At 45.7% G+C, this 26,593-nt stretch overlaps 1 protein-coding gene across 1 annotated transcript in view; it reads right to left on the bottom strand.

The window, feature by feature from the left end:
- Positions 1-370: 370 nt before the first annotated feature.
- Positions 371-26,593, bottom strand: part of LOC126235235 (toll-like receptor 2) — a 122,255-nt gene continuing 96,032 nt past the window's right edge. Inside the window, exons 5-7 of the mRNA XM_049943967.1 lie at positions 22,811-23,311; positions 13,656-13,845; positions 371-2,624 (exon numbers count right to left, since the gene is read on the bottom strand). Of these exons, the coding sequence (XP_049799924.1) occupies positions 2,370-2,624; positions 13,656-13,845; positions 22,811-23,311 (946 nt within the window). The 3' untranslated portion in view covers positions 371-2,369. The remainder of the gene's footprint in view (positions 2,625-13,655; positions 13,846-22,810; positions 23,312-26,593) is intronic.

Raw genomic sequence — 26,593 nt, 5'->3', positions numbered from 1 at the left:
TGAGCGGCTTACAGTGATGGACGAGTGGATGTGAACGAGTTACAGTTAGGGACCTTATGGGAGTGAGAGGTGAACTGCATGTTAAAAAGAACGCGAATATGTTCGCATACCAAAATTTTTGGCAAAATTTTTAAAGGCGCTGAGGAAAGTAGAATGAGGCAGCTGGTACCGTACTTTCCAGGCAGAGTCTAAACAGGAACATATTTGCATTTTTTGTGCTCAGATAAGAGCATTTTTCCGATGGTTGTAATAAAACTATTTCATACTTTGGTTGCTTATGCAGGCAGTCTTAGTCACCCTGATGAACGCCGGCTGCTATTGGTAGTTTAAACGTGATTACAAACTCAGAAGGAATTTAGTGAAACGCATATTGGATGGAACATTTTCAAAACTTGTTTTATTATTATAGGCAGCGCTGGCAGGCCCCAACACTTGTACAATTGCACCATGCACGCATTAGAACAATGATCTCATCCTTCCCAACAAGTGTTCAGAACTGTGTATGGAAAGGGAGTTTATTGTCTCTTCATATTTCCAATGTAAATTTAATTTATCTTAATTACACTAGCGTAGTAACAGGTACTTATGTAATGCACAGCGAACAATTATGTAGTCAAAGTATTTTTAATCGTTATTGTTATTACAGCACTACTGCAGAAACAGTTCTGCTAGACATACCCAAACACATTCGTTTACCGGACAAACTTTCCCACAGTCGGTGCAAATTGGCTGTCGTTTTATGGCTGAAGCTCCACAATAGTGATTCGGGTCGGTTCGACGGCCTACCCTAGTCTGGCCTTCTCATTTCTTTTTTTGGCTTGTCCTGTACACAAGCTGAACATTAATAAAACCGATGAACTGCAGGGACGGATTCCTGACTGGAAATGAAGGAAAAAAGGTCCTATGAACATGTTCCACGTGCGTTGCAGCTGTGGTGGGCTCAGCGTACTGTAAGCAGCAAAACAGTCCAGCATTCTTGTCGGGAACAAGCCGAGATGCTGTTCCTGTACAGCCAATCATATGGAAATGATCGAGAGGCAGCACGGCTATATCACATCATACAACATTTCAGGCCCCTGTTAGGCGTCTGTGTGATCATGGGTCTTTTTCAGAAAGACGAGCGTGCACGAGGGCGGGAGAATGTGCTTACACCAGATCTGGAGGACCAGCTTCTACAGGATATTGGAACGAACCCTGGTATAAACTCCAGGCAAGTGGCCCGCCAACGTGGTTTAAGTCAACGATTATGTGTATCCTGCATGACAACCGGTACTATACCTATCACCTGCAGTGCGCGCAAAGAATATTAGCAGCGGATTTCCCTCTTCGGCAAGGATTTTGTAGGTGATTTTTGCAACAGACTGCCATAATTATAGGATTTTTGTCAGAAGTCCTCTTTACCGATGAAACAACCTTTACCAGAACTTGCATCATCAGTCTGCACAATCTTCATCTGTTGGCAACAGACAATCCTCAGGCAATGGTTGAGGCCTCTCATCAGAATCGGTTCATCATCAATGTGTGCGCAGGGATTCTTGATGACCACATAAATTTCTCAACACCTTGACACAGGAACATACCTGGACTTTCTATGGAATACTGTGCCTGGGCTATTTGAGAATGTGCCTTTGGCAATACGACACTTATGTGGTTTCTGCATGACGAACCAACTCCCAGTTTCCGCGTTACTGTTCGCCGACACCTCAACAACATCATCCTCAGACGCTGGACAGGATGCGTGGGCCCTGTAGCATCGGATGCTAGATCAGCGGACTTACACTCTTTGGATTTTAATCTCTTGGGGCTTTCCAGGTTACACCAGCTAGGACCAATCAACAAGAATGGTATTATATCCTTCTCTCTTTACAGGAACCGCAGGAATGACAAATTTTGTCTAAACTGCACCACCACGAGCCAAGGATAGGCTCGTCTTTTCAGCTTCAGCGTCAGCGTCAACCTCTTGGGGCATCTGAAAAGCGTTATGTATGCTGAACCAGTTCCTGATGTGCAGACCTTTCGAGTTCACGATATCTGAAACAGTATTCAATGAGAGACAGAACGTGCAAAAGAGTGTGGCAGTCCATGACGTCACGTGTGAACGCATGCATTGCATCCCGTGGAGGCCACTGTCAACATCTGTGACGTGGATGCGATACAGCACTGTACTGTGTTCCGAGACAATTTGTTGTCGTTGCACGCATACCGTCCATTTCTGGACATGTGTTCGTATGACCTCTTCTCGTCCATTTCCAGTCAGGAATCCGCCCCTGCTGTTTGCCGGTTTCATTAATTTTCACCCCATATAACGACAACGTGGTGAAGCGCAGTAAGACAGTTGGAATTCCGTTGGAGGTGGAGGCCCCTCGTGGTCAGCAGTGAGTGGTCTCAGTGCGGGGGAAGAGGCCTGGCCCCAGGGCCCGCTTGAGAGAGCGCAGTGCCTGCTGGTGGTGGTCGCTGTCGGCTGCCTGGTGCCACTGTACGCACGAGCGGGTGTCCATCAAGAAGCGTAGGTGGCGCGGCAGCGCGGAGCGTTCCAGCGGCTCCAGCTCCAGCAGGATGATGAACTCGCGCTGCGACGGGTCCAGCGTGCGGTGGTGCGCCAGGTCCATCTCCCACATGCACCACTGAAACAACCAGCGTACACTCATGACTCCTCCATTAACCTGCTAGTAAAAAGGTGCAAGTTCTTAACAATACACTCCGTCAATCGCATACGCATATGGAGGCTGTCATCAACATGAGGGTTGCTCCGAACATCACAGTGCTTTACTAGCATGGTACCATTAGAGGTGGTATGCCACTGCTGCCGTGCGAGCTGCATTTACGAGACAAAACATAATGACCACTGCCAACCACGAAATTAAATGCTGCCTGGTGGCACCGTAGCTACATGGAGCGATAAGGAAATTATATAAGCGGAGCCCAGACGAATGGGGAATCATTCTACATCTACATTTACATGACAACTCTCCAATTCACACTTGAGTGCCTGGGACAGCCTTCTTCGAACCACCTTCACACTATTCCTCTGCCATTTAACTCTCTAACAGCACATGGGAAAAATGAACACTTTAATCTTGAGCTCTGATTTCTTTTATTTAACTACGACGATCGTTTGTCCCTGAGTGCGTTGGCGGCAATAAAATATTTTCACATTCAGCAGAGAAAGTTGGTGACTGAAATTTCTTGAGAATATCTAGCCTTTGTTTCAATTACTGCCATCAAGCCGTCAAACTTTCTGCCCTACTTCGCGATAATAGTAAACGAGCTGCCCTTCGTTGAGTTTTTTCAATATACTCTGTCAGTCCTATTTGGTAAGGATCCCATACAGCACAATAATACTCTAGCAGAGGACGAACAAGCGTAGTGTAGACCGGCTATTTAGCAGACTAAGCGTTCTGCCAATAAAACGTAATATTTGATTTGCCTCCTCCACAACATTATCTATGCTATCGTTCCAATTTAAGCTGTTCGTAAAAGTAATTCCTAGGTATTTAGTCGAATTGAGAGCCTTTAAATTTGCGTGATTTGTCGTGTAGCTGAAATTTAACGAATAGCCTCATATTTTTCTTTACTGTGAGACAACTGCCACTTTTCGCATCATGCAGATATCGTGTCGAAGTCGTTTTACAATTGGTGTTGATCTCTTGGGGACTTTATTACACGAGCTGCTCGGATTGTCTCCTAATTCACTTATGTAGATTACGAACAGCAGAGGGCCTTTAAAACTTCTTTGGTGAAAGCAGGATATGACTTCTGTTTTAGGCGATGATTTTCCATCCATTACTATGCACATTGACCTTTCTGACAGCAAATCATGAATCCAGTCGCACAACTGAAGCGATACTTCATAGGCATGCAATTTTATTTTATGTCTGTTGTGAAAAACGGTGTCAAAAACCTTCTGGGAATCTACAAGTACGGAACCAATTTGAGATCCCCTGTCGATATCACCCATTACTTCGTGCGAATAAAGAGCTAGTTGTAGTTTCTTAATCCGTCCTGACAGTGTGTCAATAGACCGTTACTTTCAAGATAATTCATAATGTTCGAACACGGTATATGTTCCAAAATCGTACTGCAAATCAACGTTAGTCATATGGATCTGTAATTCAGCGGATTCCTTCTGTTTCCTTTCTTGAGTATTGGTTTGCCCTGTGCAACTTCCCAGTCTTCTGGTACGGATCTTTCTTCGAGCGAGTGGTTGTATACGAATGCTATGTATAGGGGTACTGTATCTGCTTACTTTAAAATGACCCTTGGTGGCATGCCACGCGGACCGGAAGACTTGCTTTTATGTTTTCAGGTACTTCACTGCACCGAGGATAACTGCTTCAAGCTACTCATGTTGGCAGATGTTCTCGATTCGAATTCTTTAATATTTACTTCGTCCTGTTTTGTGATGGAATTTCGGAAAACTGTGTTTAATAAGTCCGCTTCAGTACCGCTGTCATCAGTAAGATTACCACTGGAATGGCCTAATGAAGGTAATGATTGTGTCTTGCCGCTGGTGTACTTCAAATAGCACCAGAGTCCCTTTTTCTGTCAGATTTCGATACAGAGACGATATGGGCCCCGACAGAGACGATATGGGCCCCGAATGGAGAAATCTAATAATGTAAGCGACTATAAAAAAAAACACATACTTTTACGACCCGGCATCTGGGAGTGAGTACTTCCTAAAAGATGGTCAGTTCTTAGCGTGCTACTGTCGTCAGCATCTATCAAAAGTGGTGGAAATACGGTGAAAACAAGACTAAGCGGCAAGATGTCTGACAACCATGACTCACTAGAGAACGCGGAGGTCGGAGGTTAGCCTGTTCTGCAAAGTACGAGTGGCGGCGATCTGAGGCGGATCCGACGACAGAGCGCACTGCTGCTGCTGGCGTAATTGTTTCAGAGCAGGCCGTTCAGCGCACATTGTTGATCCCGCAACATACGGCACCTACGTGTTCCCGTGTTGAACCAACGACATCGACAATTACACTCTGTAAAATTCCGAAATACTTGAGGCTAAAAGTCACAAATTAAAAAAAAAAAAGAAAGAAAAAGAGTGCAGTGTACAGAGGACCATCGACAGTGGACGCTGCACCAAAGGAAATCCAGCTGAACAACTGCTCAAAATATGCATTGCACCTCACACGCAGGACAACGGGGACAGTATTGTGTTATATGAGGCGATCAAAAAATTTCCGTTTGAGGGCGTTGCTGCACCGCGTATGCAATTTAGGGTGACTCCAATGCAGAATATAAGCACCAACATGTACGAAAGGGATTAGTGTGGTATTTCGTATCTTGTGGACGGGGACGGGCGTGCAGTAAATGTGAAAACGTGAACTACTTCCAAATGCATCCAAACAGGACCGACGTGTCGTTATTCTTTTCTTGGCTGTCAAAGGACAAACACCAGCAGACATCAATCGGAGAATGAAGAGTGTGTGTGGGGGTATCATGTTTGTCGAAAACCACCAAAAGAATGGTGCGCCAAGGGGTGCTGCTGCTTCACGAAAACGCACGTTCCCATATCGCAAATGTCGTAACGCAGAAGTTGCGCCAGTTCGAGTGGGAGCACACGCGCTATGGTTCTGAACTCTCTCTATCCGATTATCACGTCTTCAGTCACTTAAAAAAAGGTCTTGAAGGGTCTCCTCAAACGAGGTTGGGTAGCGGGCAGTTACGGACTTATTCACGCAGCAGGACACGGTGGGATGATTTCCTCACTACTCACGGCGATTTTACCTGACTGGTATGCCGATTCTAGAGTGTACGGCCTTAGAACGGAAACTTGGTGTCATTTACATGAGCTTCCGAGAGACATGTGGTAGTAATCGGAGGTAAGGTAACGCGATAGCTGTGGAATACGTGAACATTTTAGCGGACCAGCTGCACCTCTTCATGCTAGATATTTTCCCCAATGGCGATGGCATCTTTCAGCAAGATAAATGTCTGTGTCACGACACCAGAATCGTGCTGCAGTGGTTTGAGGAGCATGATAGTGACTACGGAATTCGACTGATCTGAACCCGATGGAACATGTCTGGGATGCGATCGGTCGTCAGCTCAACGTCCACAAACTACAGACGCGTAATTTTTGGGACTACGTGACGAGTGCAGAGACATCTGGCGACGCACTCCTCTGGAAACTTCTGGAGGACCTGTCGAATCGTTGACATACTGTACGTTCCAAAGGCGAATCAATACGTTATTGAACAACTGGTTACAATTTTTTTGACTCGTCAGTATATTAGCTGACTCACCAGCCAGTTATGGGGGTGTTTCAGTTTAATGTGGTCACCGAGCCAAGTTGCAGCTACGCATTTTTATATTAAGAACCATTGTCAGAGATGAAAGAAGTAATAAGTGACGCATGAAAATCGTAGGACTGACTGGAGATCGAAAGTGAGAACTTTGGATCCTGTGTACTGATAATTATACAAATACAGTTTCAGATACAGTAACCTTTAATATTCTTGTTTAGGATATACTGATATAGAATTAAAAGGAAAATAGTTTCTATCCTCTGGTTCTGACCACGAGGTTTGCTTGTTTGTACTCCGTCCAGTCACATTAATATGACCACCAATCAAATGCCTGAATAATAAACTTTTGATGTGCGGACTGCTGAAAAACGTGCAGGAAGAGAGTCAGTGAAGCTCTGGAAGGTGCCAACATGGATGTGCACCCATACCCACTCCAGTAGCGTGGCCAGCTGCGCTAGGTTTCTCGGGTGAGAATCCATGGCGCGAACAGCCCGATCAAAGTGGTCTCACCGATTTTCGATTGGTTTTTAATCCGGGGAGTTTGGTGGCCAAGAGAGTGCGGTGAACTCATCCTGGTGCTCTTCGAACCGCGCACGTAAACTACGAGCTGTGTAACACATTGCAGTACCCTGCTGGTAAATAGCATCGTGCCGAAGAAAAACAAATTGCACGTAGAGGTGGATATGATCCACGACGACAGATGCATACTTGTGTTGATCCGTAGTTGCTTCCAGAATGATGATATCGCTCAGGGAATGACAGGAAAACATCCCCCAGACCATAACGCTCCCTCCTCTGGTCTGGACCCTTCCGACGATTGTTGCATGGTATTTTCTTTCAGACGATTCAGCCCGTACACGCCAACCGTCACCTGTCATCTGAAACGGCCGCCTGTCGCCACTCATTGGACGTCCAGAGGCGATTTGGCGTGCAGATTCCAGCCTTCCGCACGATGAACAGCAGTCAGCATGGTTCCATGAACCAGGCGCCCGCTGCAGAGGCCGATACGGACCAAGGTTCGCTGAACGGTCGTTGACGGGACTATACGCCCGCACACATATCCGCAGCCGCCGTTCACCTCTGTCATCTATATATGAAGATGGTATCTGTTCTTTCGGACATGTGCGAAAGAACAGATATCATCGGTGACCATGTAGCTCTCTTAGAATGAAATGGTTATTAAATCAAGACCTTAAGCTGTCACAGGCTTTGATATACATCAACGGGGACAGTTGAAAATGTGTGCCCCGACCGGGACACGAACCCGGGATCTCCTTCTTACATGGCAGACGCTCTGTCCATCTCAGCCACCGAGGGCACAGAGGATAATGCGACTGGAGGGACTCATCCCTAGCACGCTCCCCGTGAGACCCACATTCCCAAGTTAGTGTCTACACACTACATTCGTAGTGCCCCTGCCCATTACACTCATTACTCGCGACAGACAATCTTACCGAGTCCCGTAAAGAGTTCGGGCAATGCGTGTGCATCCAGCACAGAAGAAGAAGGTCAATGGCCGGTTAGCCTTAACTATATACGAAAATGGTATCTGTTCTGGGCACTACGAATGTAGTGTGTGGACATTAAGTTGGAAATGTTGAAATATTTTCAACTGTCCCCATTGATGTATATCAACACGTGACGACAGCTTAGGGTCTTGATTTAATTATCATTTCTGACATTTATGGCCCGTGCTGCACCACAGATGCCTCTGCGCCGGTTTTGGTTAGCGCCATTTTGCCATGCACGGTGTACGTTAACCACGGTGGCAAGCGAACGGCTTACAAACTCAGCCGTTTCAGAAATGCTTCCACTCTTGGCCCGAAAGCAAATGATTATGCCCGTTTGGACGTCAGATAGATCGCTCCGTGTTCGCATTAACAAAACCATCGCACTGTTTTCTCGTCCCCATGACACGTTGTATAACCCCTTGCTGCCACCTGCCATCTGTGAGCGGTTGACGTCGAACATAGCCGGTGGTCACCTGTGGACTGGACCGTGTATGACCCCCTCTGCCCCACTATCAGCATGTCTGGCATTCGGCTGGTTCTACAATATGCCCAAATCGAGCAGCCTGATCTTCCTTTAGGGACAGAGAATCAAAGTTACATCAAAATGTTTTGTGGACACACAATGCCATCATAGGTTATCTTTACGTGTGTGCACATTTTCATACACATAGAACATTTCGAAAAACACCATTACCATCAGAAATTCATCATTCACATGTACTGGTGAGAAAATTCGTGTCATAGCGCAAAGGAGAAATGCATAAACATCGTTCTTTTTCCAAAATGAGTAAAACAGCTACAGAAGCCGCCGTAATGTGGGAGGAATTGTACGGAAGAAACGTCGTGAGTAGAATATGTGTTCGGACGCTTTCTGAAACGGAGTGTTAACTGTGCCAGTTTCGGATCGACCGTCAACAACTATATTAAGAGACAACATCCAACGTCAAGAGATGCTGACCAAAAACCGGCAGCTGTCTTTGTGATTGATGTGAATGGAATTTGGCAGTACAAGAAACGATCGCAGATTGTAACAGCGGATGGATGAGTAGCACTACAAGTTATATTGCAGTTACTGCTGCGTGATAACAGTTGGTGAGTAGGTGTACCGTGTAAAATTACCTCCTCTTTTTGAGGTACAGAAGCCAACGCGCAATACAGGCAACCCTACTTATCACACGTCATTAGGTACGGAGCTTAGCAGAGGCGCAAGCACACCACAGTTGGAAGAAGCGAAGATTAGGGTTTAACGTCCCGTCGTCATCGACGTCAAGACGGAGCACACACTCAGAATGTTTTAATGATCATGGGAGGAAACTGGCTGTGCCCTTTCAGAGGAAGCTTCCCGGTACTTCCCTGGAGCGACTTAGGGAAATAAGGGGAAACCTAAATAACGATGGCCGGGCGCGAATTTCAACCCTCGTCCTCCCGAATGGGAATCCAGTGTCCCTCTATTGGACTGTCGAAGCGCGAGAACCTTCCGCTGAACTGTTCTGTTGTGATTCACGTTAGTAGTCGCCATTGAAGGGGTACAAGTACGAAGAAACGACAATGACAGACGTAAGGATTATCAAGTACCGCCGATCACTGCACCCCCGCCCCCTACTTGTCCAGTATGGGAGAGATGACCTCAGTTCCCTGGAATGCCTTCGACCGAGATCTGTGTGCATTAGATCCAGCTCCAACTGATCTTCGTAGGTAATGGCGAAAATTGTGCATCAGGGATATGGAAAATTTGTCAAAACCTCTACTGTTTCGTGGACTACATGATGCAATAAGTCACCACTCTAATCAGGTCGAAAGGAGAAACTACACGCAGTTAGGGGCGGTGTCTCTAATTCAATCACTCATGAGTGTACTATTGCACCATTGATGGCTGTCCTATGCTTGATAGCGTCGTGTGTCCAGGGTCACTGGCCTGCCCCTGCGTGTGGGTAACATGCACTGGTATTGGTACTTTTCAGGATCGTTTGGGTGTGAGGTGTACTGGACTTCTCATTGATATACTAGTCCCCTTTTTCCTTTTCTGGAAAAATTACTCCCAAAGCTATGCAATGTATGGTACCAAAATGTTATCGTCTTTCTGAGCTTAACATCTCTGATACCAGCTGATAGCGTGTGTAGTGTTGCATTATGAAACCATGTACGTACAGTGTGTGCAGCGACTGGGAGTCAGCAATGGACAGTGTGACCTTTTACATTATTAAATAACTTCCTGTTAAAACAGACAAACGTGTGGTTCCTGAAAAGTGGCAACAGCCTCTTCAGTAGTTGCAGGGACAACAGTGTGGATGATTGACTGGTCTGGCATTGTAACATTAATCAAAACGGCCTTGCTGTGCTGGTACTGCGAACGGCTGAAAGCAAGGGGAAACTACAGCCGTAATTCTCCTCTTGGGTAAAATATTCCGGAGGTAAACTAGTCCCCCATTCGGATCTCCGGGCGGGGACTACTCAGGAGGATGCCGTTTTCAGGAGAAAGAAAACTGGCGTTCTACGGATCGGAACGTGGAATGTCAGATCCCTTAATCGGGTAGGTAGGTTAGAAAATTTAAAAAGGGAAATGGATAGGTTAAAGCTAAATATAGTGGGAATTGCTGAAGTTCAGTGACGGGAGGGACAAGACTTCTCGTCAGGTGAATACAGAGTTAAAAATACCAAATCAAATAGGGGTGATGCAAGAGTAGGTTCAATAATGAATAAAAAATAGGAGTGCGGATAAGCTACTACAAACAGCATAGTGAACGCATTATTGTGGCCAAGATAGACACGAAGCCCACGCTTACCACAGTGGTACAAGTTTATATGCCAACTAGCTCCGCAGATGACGAAAAGATTGATGAAAATTATGATGAGATGAAAGAAATTATTCAGATAGTGAAGGAATATGAAAATATAATAGTCATGGGGGACTGGCATTAGATAGTAGCAAAAGGAAGAGAAGGAAAAGTTGTAGGTGAATATGGAATGGGGGTAAGGAATGAAAGAGGAAGCCGCCTGGTAGAATTTTGCACAGAGCGTAACTTAATCATAGATAACACTTGGTTTGAGAATCATGAAAGAAGGTTTTATACGTGGAAGAGGCCTGGAGACACTGGACGGTTTCAGATAGATTATATAATGGTAAAACAGAGATTTAGGAACCACGTTTTAAATTGTAAGGCATTTCCAGGGGCAGATGTGGACTCTGATCACAATCTATTGCTTATGAACTGTACATTAAAATTGAAGAAACTGCAAAAAGGTGGAAATTTAAGGAGATGGGACCTGGATAAATTGAAAAAACTAGAGATTGTAGAGAATTTCAGAGAGAGCATTAAGGGATGATTGACAAGAACGGGATAAAAAGATACAGTAGAAGAAGAATGGGTAGCTTTGAGAGATGAAATAGTGAAGGCAGCAGATTATCAAGTAGGTAAAAAGACGAGGTCTCGTAGAAATCCTTGGGTAGAGATATATGGGTAGCTTTGAGAGATGAAATAGTGAAGGCAGCAGAGGATCAAGTAGGTAAAAATACGAGGTCTCGTAGAAATCCTTGGGTAGAGATATATGGGTAGCTTTGAGAGATGAAATAGTGAAGGCAGCAGAGGGTGAAGTAGGTAAAAAGACAAGGTCTCGTAGAAATCATTGGGTAGAGATATTAAATATAATTGATGAAAGGAGAAAGGAGTAAAAGAAGCAGGCAAGAAGGAATACAAACGTCTCAAAAATGAGATCGACAGGAAGTGCAAAACGGATAAGCAAAGATGGTTAGAGGAAAAATATAAGGATATATCTCACCAGGGTTAAGATAGATACTGCCTACAGGAAAATTAAAGAGACCTTTGGAGAAAAAAGAACCACTTGTGTGAATATCAAGAGCTCAGATGGAAAACCAGTTCTAAACAAAGAAGGGAAGGCAGAAAGGTAGAGGGAGTAAATAGAGGGTCTATACAAGGGCGATGTACTTGAGGGCAATATTATTGAAATGGAAGAGAACGTAGATGAAGATGAGATGGGAGATACGATACTGCGTGAAGAGTTTGACAGAGCACTGAAAGACTGAAGTCGAAACAAGGCCCCGGGAGTAGACAACATTCCATTACAACTACTGATACCCTTGGGAGAGCCAGACAAAACTCTACCATCTGGTGAGCAAGATGTATGAGACAGGCGAAATACCCTCAGACTTCAAGAAGAATATATTAATTCCAAGCCCAAAGAAAGCAAGTGTTGACAGGTGTGAAAATTACCAAACTATCAGTTTAATAAGTCACAGTTGCAAAATACTAACACGAATTCTTTACAGACGAATGGAAAAACTGGTAGAAGCCGACCTCGGGTAAGATCAATTTGGATTCCGTAGAAATGTTGGAACACGTGAGGCAATACTGACCCTACGACTTATCTTACAGGATAGATTAAGGAAAGACAAACCTACGTTTATAACATTTGTAGACTTAGTGAAAGCTTTTGACAGTGTTGACTGTAATACTCTCTTTCAAATTCTGGAGGTGGCAGGGGTCAAATACAGGGAATGAAAGGCTATTTACAATTTGTACAGAAATGGCAGTTAGAAGAGTCGAGGGGCGTGAAAGGGAAGCAGTGATTGAGAAGGGAGTGAAACAGGGTTGTAGCCTATCTCCGATGTTATTCAGTCTGTATATTTAGCAAGCAGTAAAGGAAACAAAAGAAAAATTTGGAGTAGGAATTAAAATCCATGGAGAGGAAATAAAAACTTTTGAGGTTTGCCGACGACATTGCAATTCTGTCAAAGACGGCAAGGACCTGGAAGGGCAGCTGAACGGAATGGGCAGTGTCTTGGAAGTAGGATATAAAATGAACATCAACAAAAGCAAAACGAGGGTAATGGAATGTAGAATTAAATCTGGTGATGCTGAGGGAATTAAATTATGAAATGAGACACTTAAAGCAGTAGATGAGTTTTGCTATTTGGGGAACAAAATAACTGATGATGGTCTAAGTAGAGTGGATGTAAAATGTAGACTGGCAATGGCAAGGAAAGCGTTTCTGAAGAAGAGAAATGTGTTAACATCGAGTATGGATTTAAGGCTCAGGAAATCTTTTCAAAAAGTATTTGTATGGACGATAAGTAGTTTAGACAAGAAGCGAATAGAAGCTTTCGAAATGTGGTGCTACAGAAGAATGCTGAAGATTAGATGGGTAGATCATGTAACTAATGAAGAAGTACTGAATATAATTGGGGAATTTGTGGTACAACTTGACTAGAAGAAGGGATCAGTTGGTAGGACACGTTCTGAGGCATCAAGGGATCATCAGTTTAGCATTTGAGGGAAGCGCGGAGGGTAAAAATCGTAGAGGGAGACCAAGGCATGAATACACTAAACAGATTCAGAAGGATGTAAGTTGTATGTAGCTACTCGGAGATGAAGAAGCTTGCACAGGATAGAGTAGCATGGAGAGCTGCATCAAACCAGTCTCTGGACTGAAGCCCACAACAACAACTTGTTAAAACAATGTTGTACACTAGGGATAAATCGAAAGAGACAGCACTGTTTTAAATAGATTGGTCTCGTATACATCCAGCCATCCTGATTAGGTTTTCCGCGATTTTCCTGAATTACTTCTGGCAAATGGCAATATGGTTCCTACTATAAAGCAACGGCCGACTACCTATCCCGTCCTTATCGGATTATATCTCTAAGTATGTAAAGTTAAGTTAGTTGTTCGTGCATTGTGATACCAAGACATATGTAATATCCTTGTGGAGTTCATCTACAGATGAATGAAATTACTGCTACTACTGCTGCGACTACTGCTTTGCCCATGAAGGTGACACTAAAAGGCTGCCATAGGCCAACATTAACTCTAGATACCTTTAGTGCTGACTTATAGCGTCCTTAACGTACTTGCATTATTGACCCACCTTGCTGCTGACGAAGTTGTCTGAGAGAACGACGATGGTGTGCCGGCTGCGGTCCATGGAGCTGGAGATGTTCTGCACGATGACGGTGCCCAGCTGGAAGTCTCGTTCGTGCAGGCATAGGCGGTAGCGCTGCGGTCCTTTCTCCAACAGCGGCACCAGCGTCTCAACCACCCACTGCCGGTCACCTCCACTGTAATCATCATCAGCTCTTCAGCAGGCATGATAACAATCAGGCTGTAACGACTCTTGGGGTCAGATAGTTTTCTTATTAAGATGTGGCTTGCACTTGTCTTTGAGCACATTATCCATAGGAAATCTGGTCGTATTCAATATTCTGTCGACATAATTTGACTTATAACCCATCTGGGTAGAGGCAGTCAGTAATAGACACTACTGCGGTGTTAGCGTTCTTAAATGTGGCGGTTCAAATCCTATTCTCAGAAGAAAATTCGTCGCCAACATTTGCCAGGAGGAATAAAAGAAATGGTGCCATTTATTATTTGTTGAGCAGCTATTGTGCCAATGTTCTTATTAAATTTCAAAACCCAGTGTTCCACGAAGGGAAAAAATATGGCATTTCTAATGATGATATCGTCGTGAGATGAAATTTCTGGCCAGATCAAAACTGTATGCCGTACCGAGACTCGAAAGTCGGGACCTCTGCCTTTCGCAAATGAGCTACCCAAGCACGGTTCACGACCCGTCCTTCCAGCATTACTCCCGCAACAAGTATCTATCTGCTGCCTCCGAAACTTCACAGTTCTCTGGCGAAACTTGTAGGACTAGCATTCCTGCATGAAAGGATACTGCAGAGGTATGGCTTACCTGCAGCCTGGGGGATGTTTCCAGAATCAGTTTCTAACTCTGCAGCGGACAGTGCGCTGATGTGAAACTTCCTAGCACATCAAGCAATGCGAAGTTCGGAGATGAGGTATTCGCGGAAATAAAGCTATGAGAACGGCTAGTAAGTCGTGATTTGATAGCTCGGTCATTAGAGCACTCCCTCGCAAAAGGCAAACGTCCCAAATTCCAGTCCCCGTCCGGCAAAGAGGTTTGATCTGCTAGAAAGTTTCGTATCAGCGCACACTCCGCTGCAGAATGTAAAATTCATTCTCTTCATGGGATGCTCTGCGACCCCCTTGGTTGTATCTGAGAGAAGTAGCTGTGTGTCAACGTATGGTTTCGTCTCCCCTTCCCATACTTACCCTGTGCAGGCACTCAGTATCAACACGATGTACATTGTTTAGCCAAAACGTTGCGACCATTTGCTAAACAGCGTGATAATCCACTTCCGGACACAAAACAGCCACTATTCTGCGTGGTATCGGTTTGGAAAATCCTTTGCAGATTTCTGGAGTTATGAAGCACCAATGTCTTCGCACAGGTCATGCAGTTCTCGTAAATTATGGGGCCAATGATTGGTATGTGTGGAGCTGACACCCGATAGTGCACCGAGTGTGATCCACGATAGCCACAACATCAGTGGTGAGATCACTGTAATGCACTTCAAACTACTGTAGCACGACTCTGGTCTTGTAACACGGCCATTTATGCTGGCGGAAATTCCATCGCCTCCAGGAAAGACACCAGTGATGAAGGGATGCAGGTGGTCCGCAGTCAAGTTCATATGATCCACAGCTGTCATGGTGCATTCTATTACTGCCACGCTTCCAGAGGAAGACTCGGTGAAAGTCCCCAATTCCATAATACTGCTCCCACCGACCCGCGTCCGTGACACGGTGCTATTTTCGAGAAAACATTCCCTCAGTCGCCTGGATGACGGCATATCCGGAGATGAACATCGACCTGGTGCATCTAGAAAAGTGATTCATCCTACCAGGCGATACGTTTGCATTCAACTTGCTGAGCCCCATGTTCGGCAATGTTCTGTAAGCTACGAAACGCCCTGGACCTGGACTAGTGCTGTTTGCTGTCGCTGGATGTGCCACAAATCGCTGCCTGTCCTGCTTTACAGACTGGGCAAGCCTCCGAGCTCCACGTTCTGCAATGTGGCGTCGACGTCAAACACCCAGTCGCCTAGTGGTGGTTTGCAGCGCTTCAGCCACTTCAGCAGCTGTCCATATATACTCGCGACAGTGGCACGCCGTCAACTGGTCAGCTTCGTCGTTTCCGAGATGTTCATTCCCAGGTCAAATGCCATAATAATCTGCTCTTTGTCAAACTCTTTTGTGTCGGTCGATTTCCCCATCCATATCATCGCTCGAATGACTCCCCGTTCGTCTATGCTCCGCTTATGTGCTTTCGTTATCGCGTCACTCAACCGCATCACCACCAGGCTGCATACAATTTGGCGGTTGGCAGTGGTCATCATGTTTTGCCTCATCTGTATAGATACAAACTATGCTAAAGAAAGAGAAAGAATTTGATCACAGTTTTTCGGTGCACACCATGAATCTGTATGAGTGTGCTCATATCATTCTGCTTCAAACCAAATGAGTAAGGACAGCATTATAAGGGTTGTATAAAATACTCATGTCATGTTAGTGGTTTACGGGGACACTGTGTACAAAGAAACTGGTACACCTGCCTAATATCGTGTAGGGCCCACGCGAGCACGCAGAAGGGGCGCAACACGACGTGGCACGGACTCCACTAATGTCTGAAGTGGTGCAGGAGGCAATTGACGCCATTAATCCTGCAGAGCTGTCCATAAATCCGTAAGAGTACGAGGGGGTGGAGATCTCTTCTGAACAGGACTTGCAAGGCATCAGAGATATGTTCAATGATATTCATGTCTGGGGAGTTTGGTGGCCAGCGGAAATGTTTAAACTCAGAAGACTCTTCCTGGAGGCACTCTGTAGCAAACGTGGATGTGTAGGGTGTCGGACTGTCCTGCTGGAATTGACCAAGTCTGTCGGAATACGCAATGGACACGAATGGATGTAAACGTACCAGGGGTTCTATATCACTCCAACTGCACACGGCCCACAATATTACAAAGCCTCCACCAGCTTTGAAAAGGCTCTGCTGACATGCAGGGTCCATGGAATCGTGAGGCTGTCTCCATAACCGTACGCGTCCGTCAGCTCGATACAATTTGAAACGAGGCGAGGTGTAAAGCTTTATGTCGTGCAATCATCAAGGGTACAAGAGTGGGTCTTCGTCTCCGAAAGCGCATATCGATGATGTTTCGTTGAATGATTCGCACGCTGACGCTTGTTGGTGGCCCGACATTGAAATCTGTACCAACTGCGCCAGACACTTGTTGGCTTATATAGGCGTTGCCGACTGCAGCGCCGTATTCTGCCTGTTTACATATCTCTGTATTTGAATACGCGTGCCTATACCAGTTTCTTTGGCGCTTCAGTGTGTATTGTCCCGTGTTTCATTAATGGTCCCATATATTCTGAAATAGCGTAAACAGGCAGAATACGGTGCTGTGGTCGGCAGCGCCTATGTAAGACACCAAGTATCTAGCGCAGTTGTTAGATCGGTTACTGCTGCTACAATGGCGGGTTATCAAGATTTAAGTGAGTTTGAACGTGGTGTTATAGTCGGCGCATAAGCGATGGGTCACAGCATCTCCGACGTAGCGATGAAGTGGGGATTTTGCCGTACGACCATTTCACGAGTGAATCGTGAATATCAGAAATCCGGGAAAACAACGAATCCCCGACATCACTGCAGCCGAAAAAGATCCTGCAAGAACAGCACTACCGAAGTCTGATGAGAATCGTTCAACGTGACAGACGTGCAACCCTTCTGCAAATTGCTGCAGATTTCAATGCTGGGCCATTAACGTCAGCGTGCAAATCATTAAACGAAACATCATCGATACAGGCTTTCGGAGACGAAATTCCACCCGTGTACCCCTCATGACTGCACGACATAAAGCTTTACCCCTCGCCTCGGCCCGTCAACGCGACATTGGACTGTTGATGACTGGAACCATCAGCCTGGTCGGACGAGTCTCGTTTCAATTTATAAAAAAATGGTTCAAATGACTCTGAGCACTATGGGACTTAACAGCCGAATTCATCAGTCCCCTAGAACTTAGAACTACTTAAACCTAACTAACCTAAGGACATCACACACATCCATGCCCGAGGCAGGATTCGAACCTGCGACCGTAGCGGTCGCGCGTTCAGTTTATATCGAGCGGATGGACATGTACGGTTATGGAGACAACCTCATGAATCCCTGGACCCTGCATGTGAGCAGAGACTGTACAACTGGCAGAGGCTATGGAAAAGTGTGGGCCGTGTGCAGTTGGAGTGAAAAGGGGCCCTTGAAGCGTCTAGACACGATTCTGATAGGTGACAGGTACCTAAGCATCCTGTCTGATCACCTGCATCCATTCGTGTCAATTGTGCATTCCGACGGACTTGGGCAATTCCAGCAGGACAATGCGATACCCCACACGTCCAGAATTGCTACAGAGTGGCGCTAGAGTTTAAACATTTGCGCTGGCCACTAAACTCCCCAGACATGAACATTATTGAGCATGTCTGGGATGCCTTGCAACGTGCTGTTCAGAAGAGATCTCCACCCCCTCGTACTCTTACGGATTTATGGACAGCCCTGCAGGATTCATGGCGTCAGTTCCCTCCATCACTTCTTCAGACGTTATTCGGGTCCATGCCACGTCGTGTTGAGGCACTTCTGCGATATTAGGCAAGTGCGCAAGTTTCTTTGGCTCTTCGGTGTACATTGTGTAGCACCACTTGCTGTACTGAATGAGGCGATTATAAAATGATATAAATATAGATCGAAAGACATCAACAGAGAATCGCCGATACCGGTCATCTGTATGAATAAATGATTTTAGTGAACTCTGCATATTAAAATTTATTCATTGTCTATACTTGTACTACATTTGGTTATGCTGCATGTTACTTAAAAATACGCGATTTCAGAATACACGGTAGCGTTAATGAATTACGGGACAATATACCGGGTGATCAAAAAGTCAGTATAGATTTGAAAACTTAATAAACCACGGAATAATGTAGATAGAGGGGTAAAAATTGACACACATGCTTGGAATGACATGGGGTTTTATTAGAACAAAAAAAAATACAAAAGTTCACAAAATGTCCGACAGATGGCGCTGGACAGCTAAATAACTACTATCGTGACGGGTGAGAGGTACGCCGATATGGTACAGAATCGCATCATCCCCAGCCTGGCTGATAAACACCTGCTGGAACGTATGATGTTTATGCAGGATGGCGCTCCACCCGATATTGCTAGACGCGTGAAAGATCTCTTGCGCGCGTCGTCTGGTGATGATCGTGTGCTCAGCCGCCACTTTCATCATGCTTGGCCTCATAGGTCCACAGACTTCAGTCCGTGCGATTATTGGCTTTGGGGCTATCTGAAGTCGCAAGTGTATCGTGATCGACCGACATCTCTAGGGATGCTGAAAGACAACATCCGACGCCAATGCCTCATCATAGCTCCGGACATGCTTTACAGTGCTGTTCACAACATTATTCCTCGACTACAGCTCTTGTTGAGAAATGATGGTGGACATATCGGGCATTTCCTGTAAAGAACATCATCTTTGCTTTGTCTTACTTTCTTATGCTAATTATTACTATTCTGATCAGATGAAGCGCCAATTGTCAGACATTTTTCGAACTTTTGTATTTTTTTTGGTTCTAATAAAACCCCATGTCATTCCAAGCATGTGTGTCAATTTGTACCTCTCTATCTACATTATTCCGTGATTTATTCAGTTTTCAAATTTATACTGACTTTTTGATCACCCGGTATATTGTCCCGTAATTCATTAACGCTACCGTGTATTCTGAAATCGCGTATTTTTAAGTAACATATAGCATAACCAAATGTAGAACAAGTATGGACAATGAATAAGTTTTAAGCTGCAAAGCTCGCTAAAATCATTTATTCGTACATACGACCGGGTTCGGCGATTCTCTGTTGATGTCTTTCGATCTATATTTATATCATTTTATAATCGCCTCATTCAGTACAGCAAGTGGTGCTACACAATGTACACTGAAGAGCCAAAGAAACTTGCGCACTTGCCTAATATCGCGGAAGTGCCTCAACACGAGGTGGCTTGGACCCGAATAATGTCTGAAGCAGTGCTGGAGGCAACTGACGCCATGAATCCTGTAGGGCTGTCCATAAACCATAAGAGTACGAGGGGGGTGAAGATCTTTTCTGAACAGCACGTTGCAAGGCATCCCAGATATGTTCAATAATGTTCATGTCTGGGGAGTTTAGTGGCCAGCGGAAATGTTTAAACTCTAGCGCCACTCTGTAGCAATTCTGGACGTGTGGGGTATCGCATTGTCCTGCTGGAATTGCCCAAGTCCGTCGGAATGCAAAATTGACACGAATGGATGCAGGTGATCAGACAGGATGCTTAGGTACGTGTCACCTGTTAGACTCGTATCTAGACGTATCAAGGATCCCATATCACTACAACTGCACACGGCCACACTATTAGTGAGCCTCCACCAGCTTGAAAAGTCTCTGCTGACATGCAGGGTCCATGGATTCATGAGGTTGTCTCCATAACCGTACACGTCCATCCGCACGATACAATTTAAAACGAGACTCGTCCGACCAGGCAACATGTTTCCAGTCGTCAATAGTCCAATGTCGTATTGACGGGCCAAGGCGAGGCGTAAAGCTTTATGTCGTGCAGTCATCAAGGGTACACGACTGGACCTTCGTCTCCGAAAGCACATATCGCTGATGTTTCGTTTAATGATTTGCACGGTAACGCTTGATAATGGCCCAGCATTGAAATGTGCAATAATCTGTAGAAGGGTTGCACGTCTGTCACGTTGAATGATTCTCATCAGACCTCGTTAGTGCCGTTCTAGCAGTTTCTTTTTCCGGCCGCAGCGATGTCGGGGATTTGCTGTTTTCCTGGATTTCTGATATTCATGATACACTCGTGAAATGATCGTATGGCAAAATCCCCACTTCATCGCTCCCTCGGAGATACTGTGTCCCATCGCTCGTGCACCGACTATATCACCACGTTCAAACTCACTTAAATCTTGATAACCAGCCATTGTAGCAGCAGTAACCGATCTACCAACTACGCCAGACACTTGTTATCTTAGGTAACCGTTGCCGACCGCAGCGCCATATTCTTGCTCTTTACATATCTCTGTATTTGAATACGCGTACCTATACCAGTTTATTTGGCGCTTCAGTGTGCATTGTCCCGTGTTTCATTAATGACCGCATATATTCAGAAATAGCGTATTTTAAAGTAATGTGTAGCATAACCAAATGTAGAACAACTGTGGAGACTAAATAAATTTTCAGCTGCAAAGACCACTAAATTTTTTTATTCATACAGATGACCGGTTTCGGCAATTCTCTGTTGCCGTCTTTGGCTCAAATGGGTCTGAGCACTATGGGACTTTAACTTCTGAGGTCATCAGTCTCCTAGAACTTAGAACTACTTAAACCTAACTAACCTAAGGACATCACGCACATCCATGCCCGAGGCAGGATTCGAACCTGCGACCGTAGCGGTCGCGCGGTTCCAGACTGTAGCGCCTAGAACAGTTCAGCCTGCCGTCTTTGGATCTATATTTACATCATTACATAATCTCGTCTTTCAGTGCGGTAAGTGGTTCTACACAATGTATATCCATGTTGGCATCATGAGCTATACTAAAAGGCGGCATGTTAGTTTTAAAATAATAGCGATGTCCCTACATATGATTGCACCAATTACAAGCGCCCACATTCACGCATGTGAGCACTTGTAATTAGGACAATACTAGTGTTTACATTGCTGTTACTTTGAAACTGACATGCCGATTTCTAGTATAGCCCACAATGCCAACATGGACATACAGGTTGACAATTATTTGAAACGTCCCCTTTGAACAATTATACAAGACTATGCTTAAACTGACACACAATATTTTTAACGCAACGCAATCTGACTTTCAAAAATCCCTACAAAAGAATGGCCCTGACTAACATTAACCTATACCTTTCACAAATCAGTTACCTCACCAAAAATCTTCGTTACTCGAACTACTGCAATACAGCGAGCGCCACTACTGCGTCCGCAGCTCGTGGTCGTGCGGTAGCGTTCTCGCTTCCCACGCCCGGGTTCCCGGGTTCGATTCCCGGCGGGGTCAGGGATTTTCTCTGCCTCGTGATGACTGGGTGTTGTGTGATGTCCTTAGGTTAGTTAGGTTTAAGTAGTTCTAAGTTCTAGGGGACTGATGACCATAGATGTTAAGTCCCATAGTGCTCAGAGCCATTCGAACCATTCGAACCACTACTGCCAGCTAAATAAAAGATTCAAACTACTGAAGGCACTAACTACTGATAGGCATAGTTAGCAAATGAAAGATTTTAATAGAGAACAAACAATGTATTTACCTTAATAATCATAATATATATAGCAGTTCATGCCACCCAGTCTTACAAATTTCAAATCTCCGCCATTTCTCTCCCCACATCCACAACTGCTGGCGGCTCACCTCCAACTGCGCAACGCTACGCGCTGTTCACATCCAGCTGCCGCTGCCCAACACTACAATGGCAGACAACAATGCAAACTAGCCACAGACTGCACACAGCACAGCCAGTGATTTTCATACAGAGCGCTACGTAACGTTGCCAATAAGAAAACATAAACAGCCTACTTACATATTGAACTATATGAAGAAAGAACATAAATTAGTTACTAACTACGGCGTGGAGACATTTAATTCAACATGTAAACATCAGTACAGATATTTGGATTTAATTTATGACATGTATGATATATTTGCCTTCAGTGGCGATGATGTGGCGCAGACGAATAGAGAAATTCTGCTTCACCCGCTGAAGTGTCGGAACATCGATGCTGTCGATGACCTCCTGAATGGGTGTTTTTAGCTCAGCAATGGTTTTGAGACTATTGCTGTACACTTCATCTTTAATATAGCTCCTCAAAAAGGGGTCGCACGCGTTTCATGGGATGGATATAGCGGCCAACTGAGGCCAATGGAAGTGGCCTCTGGGTACCCCGGAATCAGAATGCGGCCCCCAAAGTGCTCCTCCAGGACATCAAGTACCTTTTTGATCAGCCGGTACGTCTGTATGTATTTTGTCAGGACAGTGGGACACTTGAGCTGAATAAGGGACAATCCCAAAGATATATGAGACGTCTGGTGTTTAACGTAGTTGTGTACCTGTACAAGACGAAAGCATCGTACAGGAAGGCGGCGCCAGCACTGCCTCCACCAGTTCTGGCTCTGGCCCGAGCGCGCAGGCGCAGCCGGAGCAGGTGGGCGCCGTAGGCCAGCTCGAAGCGGTAGCGGTAGCAGAGCGCCGCGGCGGCCAGCGCCAGCGCGGCCGCGGCCGCCAGTCCCAGCGCCAGCGCGAGCACCGGCCGCGGCTCCTCTACTGGGGCCCGGCAGTCCTCCGGGCTGGAGGGCGCCGCGCCCACCGACAAGCCGGCGACGACGGCCGGGGCGGCGCAGCGCAGCTCCGTGGCGGCCGCGGCCAGCCCGCCGGCGCGCACCTCCACCGCCGTGCCCAGCAGCCACTCCTGCAGCTCCACCAGCGGGCAGCCCCGGCAGTGCAGCGGATTGCCGCCCAGGTCCGCCACCTCCACGCGGTCCAGCACCCGCAGCATGCTCGAGCTCAGCACGCTCACCTTGTTGTACGACACGTTCAGCTTCTCCACGCACCTGCACGTGGAACAGCTGCTCATTCCCCCTCCCCAAAATCTACTTCTGCTGAACTAGTCTATGGGGAAGTGGCGAAGATTCTCCACCTACTACACAGTTGAAATTGATACAACGAAAATTGTTTTAGCTTCAGTGGACTGAAAATAACAGCCAACCAGCTGCTAAATACAGGTTTATTAACCCTACCCCATGCCTTTTGCAGCTTTTAAACTGTATTCTTCAAAATATATTTTATGTAGAATAATATTATCTATGTTGTGGTGTGCGTACTGTAAGACCTTCGGTACACACACCATCGGATTATTTGACTTGTCGCTCTAGCGAAGTAGGCGAGTGTCAGCAATATGTCTCGTGATCTTATCGTGGCGTGTTTATCTTCTGCCGTTAGGTCAGACGATAGAAATGCCACTTGCACTCTTAGAGTAGCAGATTGACGGTAACCAACTTTAAACAGAACTTGATTAATTTTCACGCACAGTTATTAAAATAATAACAAGCATATAAATAACTTAACTTGGTTCTGGATGCTGTTTACAATTGACAATCTGAAGTTCCTTTGGTCTTGGTACGTTAATCTTATTCTCACATATCTCTGATACTTGACAAAGTGTCTATACATTTATCTTCGTTGCTATGTACAGTAATATGACAATCTTATTAGGCGCAGACTGAAACTTGACTATAGACTGTTACAGACTAATGCAGACTGGTACAGACTGGTGCAGACAAATGCAGACTGACTAATCGGAGGTCTGCACACTCGTTACAATACCTCGAGCGTTCAGGTATCACTGCGCGAGTGTGATCCACGAGGAGAAAAGGTTCTACGTTAGCAGCAATCTCATTGGCTGCGTTACATATTAATACGTTGATCGGCGGAAGCAGAATTTGGTCCGTCTCTATGGCAGCGCCATCTCGTAGAGCGGAGACGGACGAGCGCTGCGCCTGCGCTGTTGTGCTTAGCGGGCCGCGCTCTAGTGGCAAAGTTGTGTACGCGCTGACTACATGGAACTATGTACACAACATATGTCCAGTGTGGGAGTCGTTGACTCTGATAGTACATGTAGATGACAATCACTTAATCACCATGTGAAATATATGGTTTAAAAGTAGTACGTCTGTACTGTAGAGCTTTGCATTAAAATTTCCAAAATACACTACTGGCCATTAAACTTGCTACACCACGAAGATTACGTGCTACAGACGCGAAATTTAACCGACAGGAAGAAGATACTGTGTTATGCAAGTGATCAGCTTTTCAGAGCATTCACACAAGGCTGGCGCCGGTGGCGACACCTACAACGTGTTGACATGAGGAAAGTTTCCAACCGATTTCTCATCCTCGAGTAAGGAGGAGAAGTGCGTACCATAGCGTTTCCGATTTTGATAAACGTCGGATTGTAGCCTATAGCGATTGCGGTTTATCGAATCGCGACATTGCTGCTCGCGTCGGTCGAGATCCATTGACTGTTAGTAGAATATGGAATCGGTGGGTTCAGGAGGGTAATATGGAACGCCGTGCTGGATCCCAAAGGCCTCGTATCACTAGCTGTCGAGATGACAGGCATCTTATCCGCATAGCTGTAACGGATCGTGCAGCCACGTCTCGATCCCTGAATCAACAGATGGGGACGTTTGCAAGACAACAATCATCTGCACGAACAGTTCGACGACGTTTGCAGCAGCATGGACTATCAGCTCGGAGACAATGGCTGCGGTTACCCTTGACGCTGCATCACAGACAGGAGCGCCTGCGATGGCGTACTCGACGACGAACCTGGGTGCACGAATGGCAACGTCATTTTTTCGGATGAATCCGGGTTCTGTTTACAGCATCGTGATGGTCGCATCCGTGTTTAGCGACATCGCGGCGAACGCACGTTGGAAGCGTGTCACCCGGCGTGATGGTATGGGGTGTCATTGGTTACACGTCTCGGTCATCTCTTGTTCGCATTCACGGCACTTTGAACAGTGGACGTTACATTTCAGATGTGTTACGACCCGTGACTCTACCCTTCATTTGATCCCTGCGAAACCCTAGATTTCAGCAGGATAATGCACGACCGCATGTTGCAGGTCCTGTACGGGTCTTTCTGGATACAGAAAATGTTCGACTGCTGTCCCGGTCAGCACATTCTCCAGATCTCTCACCAATTGAAAACGTCTGGTCAATGGTGGCCGAGCAACTGGCTCGTCACTACTCTTGATGAACTGTGGTACCGTGTTGAAGCTGCATGGGCAGCTGTACCTGTACACACCATCCAAGCTCTGTTTAACTCAATGCCCAGGCGTATCAAGGCCATTATTACGGCCAGATGTGTTTGTTCTGGGTACTGATTTCTCAGGATCTATGAACCCAAATTGCGTGAAAATGTAATCACATGTCAGTTCTACTATAATATATTTGTCCAATGAATACCCATTTATCATCTGCATTTCTTCTTGGTGTAGCAATTTTAATGGCCAGTAATGTATCACACATTTGACATTAGTTCCAACAATTTGTAGTGTGCCACTTCACAGATTTGTATATACACAGGGTGAACATTAATAAAGCCCACAAACTACAGGAACAGATTCCCGACTGGAAATCGGGAATCTGTTGCTGAAGTTCTATGAACATCTGTCCGGAAATACATCGTTGCCACAGTACATGGCGATGACGAATGACAGTTCCTCTGGCCACCTGCTGTGTGTTCCTTGTATGTTGCGGGCTGAGGTGATTGACTCAGCGTACTGTAAGCAGCAAAATGGTTCCGTATTCACGTCAGGAACAAGCCGAGATGTGTCTTTCTAGCAATACACACATCAAAAAAAGTTTTGTATCACCTCGGTTCCGAGAGTTCCGGAACCTGTACAGAAAATTTGAATAGAGATCAACATAAACATCATTTCCGCCCTTTTTATTGCTCATGAAAACCACACATTGCATGTTGTACCACCATAAGCGAGACCTTCAGAATTGGTGGTCCAGATTGCTGTACACGCCGGTACCTCTAATACCCAGTAGCACGTCCTCTTGATGGATGCCTCCATTCGTCATGGCATACTATCCACAAGTTTATCAACGCACTGTTGGTCCAGATTGTCCCACTCTTCAACGGCGATTCGGAGATCCCTCAGAGTGGTTGATGGATCACGTCGTCCGTAAACAACCCTTTTCAATCTTTCCCAGGCACGTTCGATAGGGTTCATGTCTGGAGAACATGCTGGCCACTCTAGTCGAGCGATGTCTTTATCCTGAAGGAAGTCATTCACAAGATGTGCACGATGGGGGCCTAA

This window comes from Schistocerca nitens, chromosome 2 (assembly GCF_023898315.1).
Source record: "Schistocerca nitens isolate TAMUIC-IGC-003100 chromosome 2, iqSchNite1.1, whole genome shotgun sequence".
In the NCBI taxonomy this organism is placed as follows: Eukaryota; Metazoa; Arthropoda; class Insecta; order Orthoptera; family Acrididae; genus Schistocerca; species Schistocerca nitens.
Note: the sequence above shows the minus strand (reverse complement) of the source record. Positions and strands in the feature narration are given on the sequence as shown.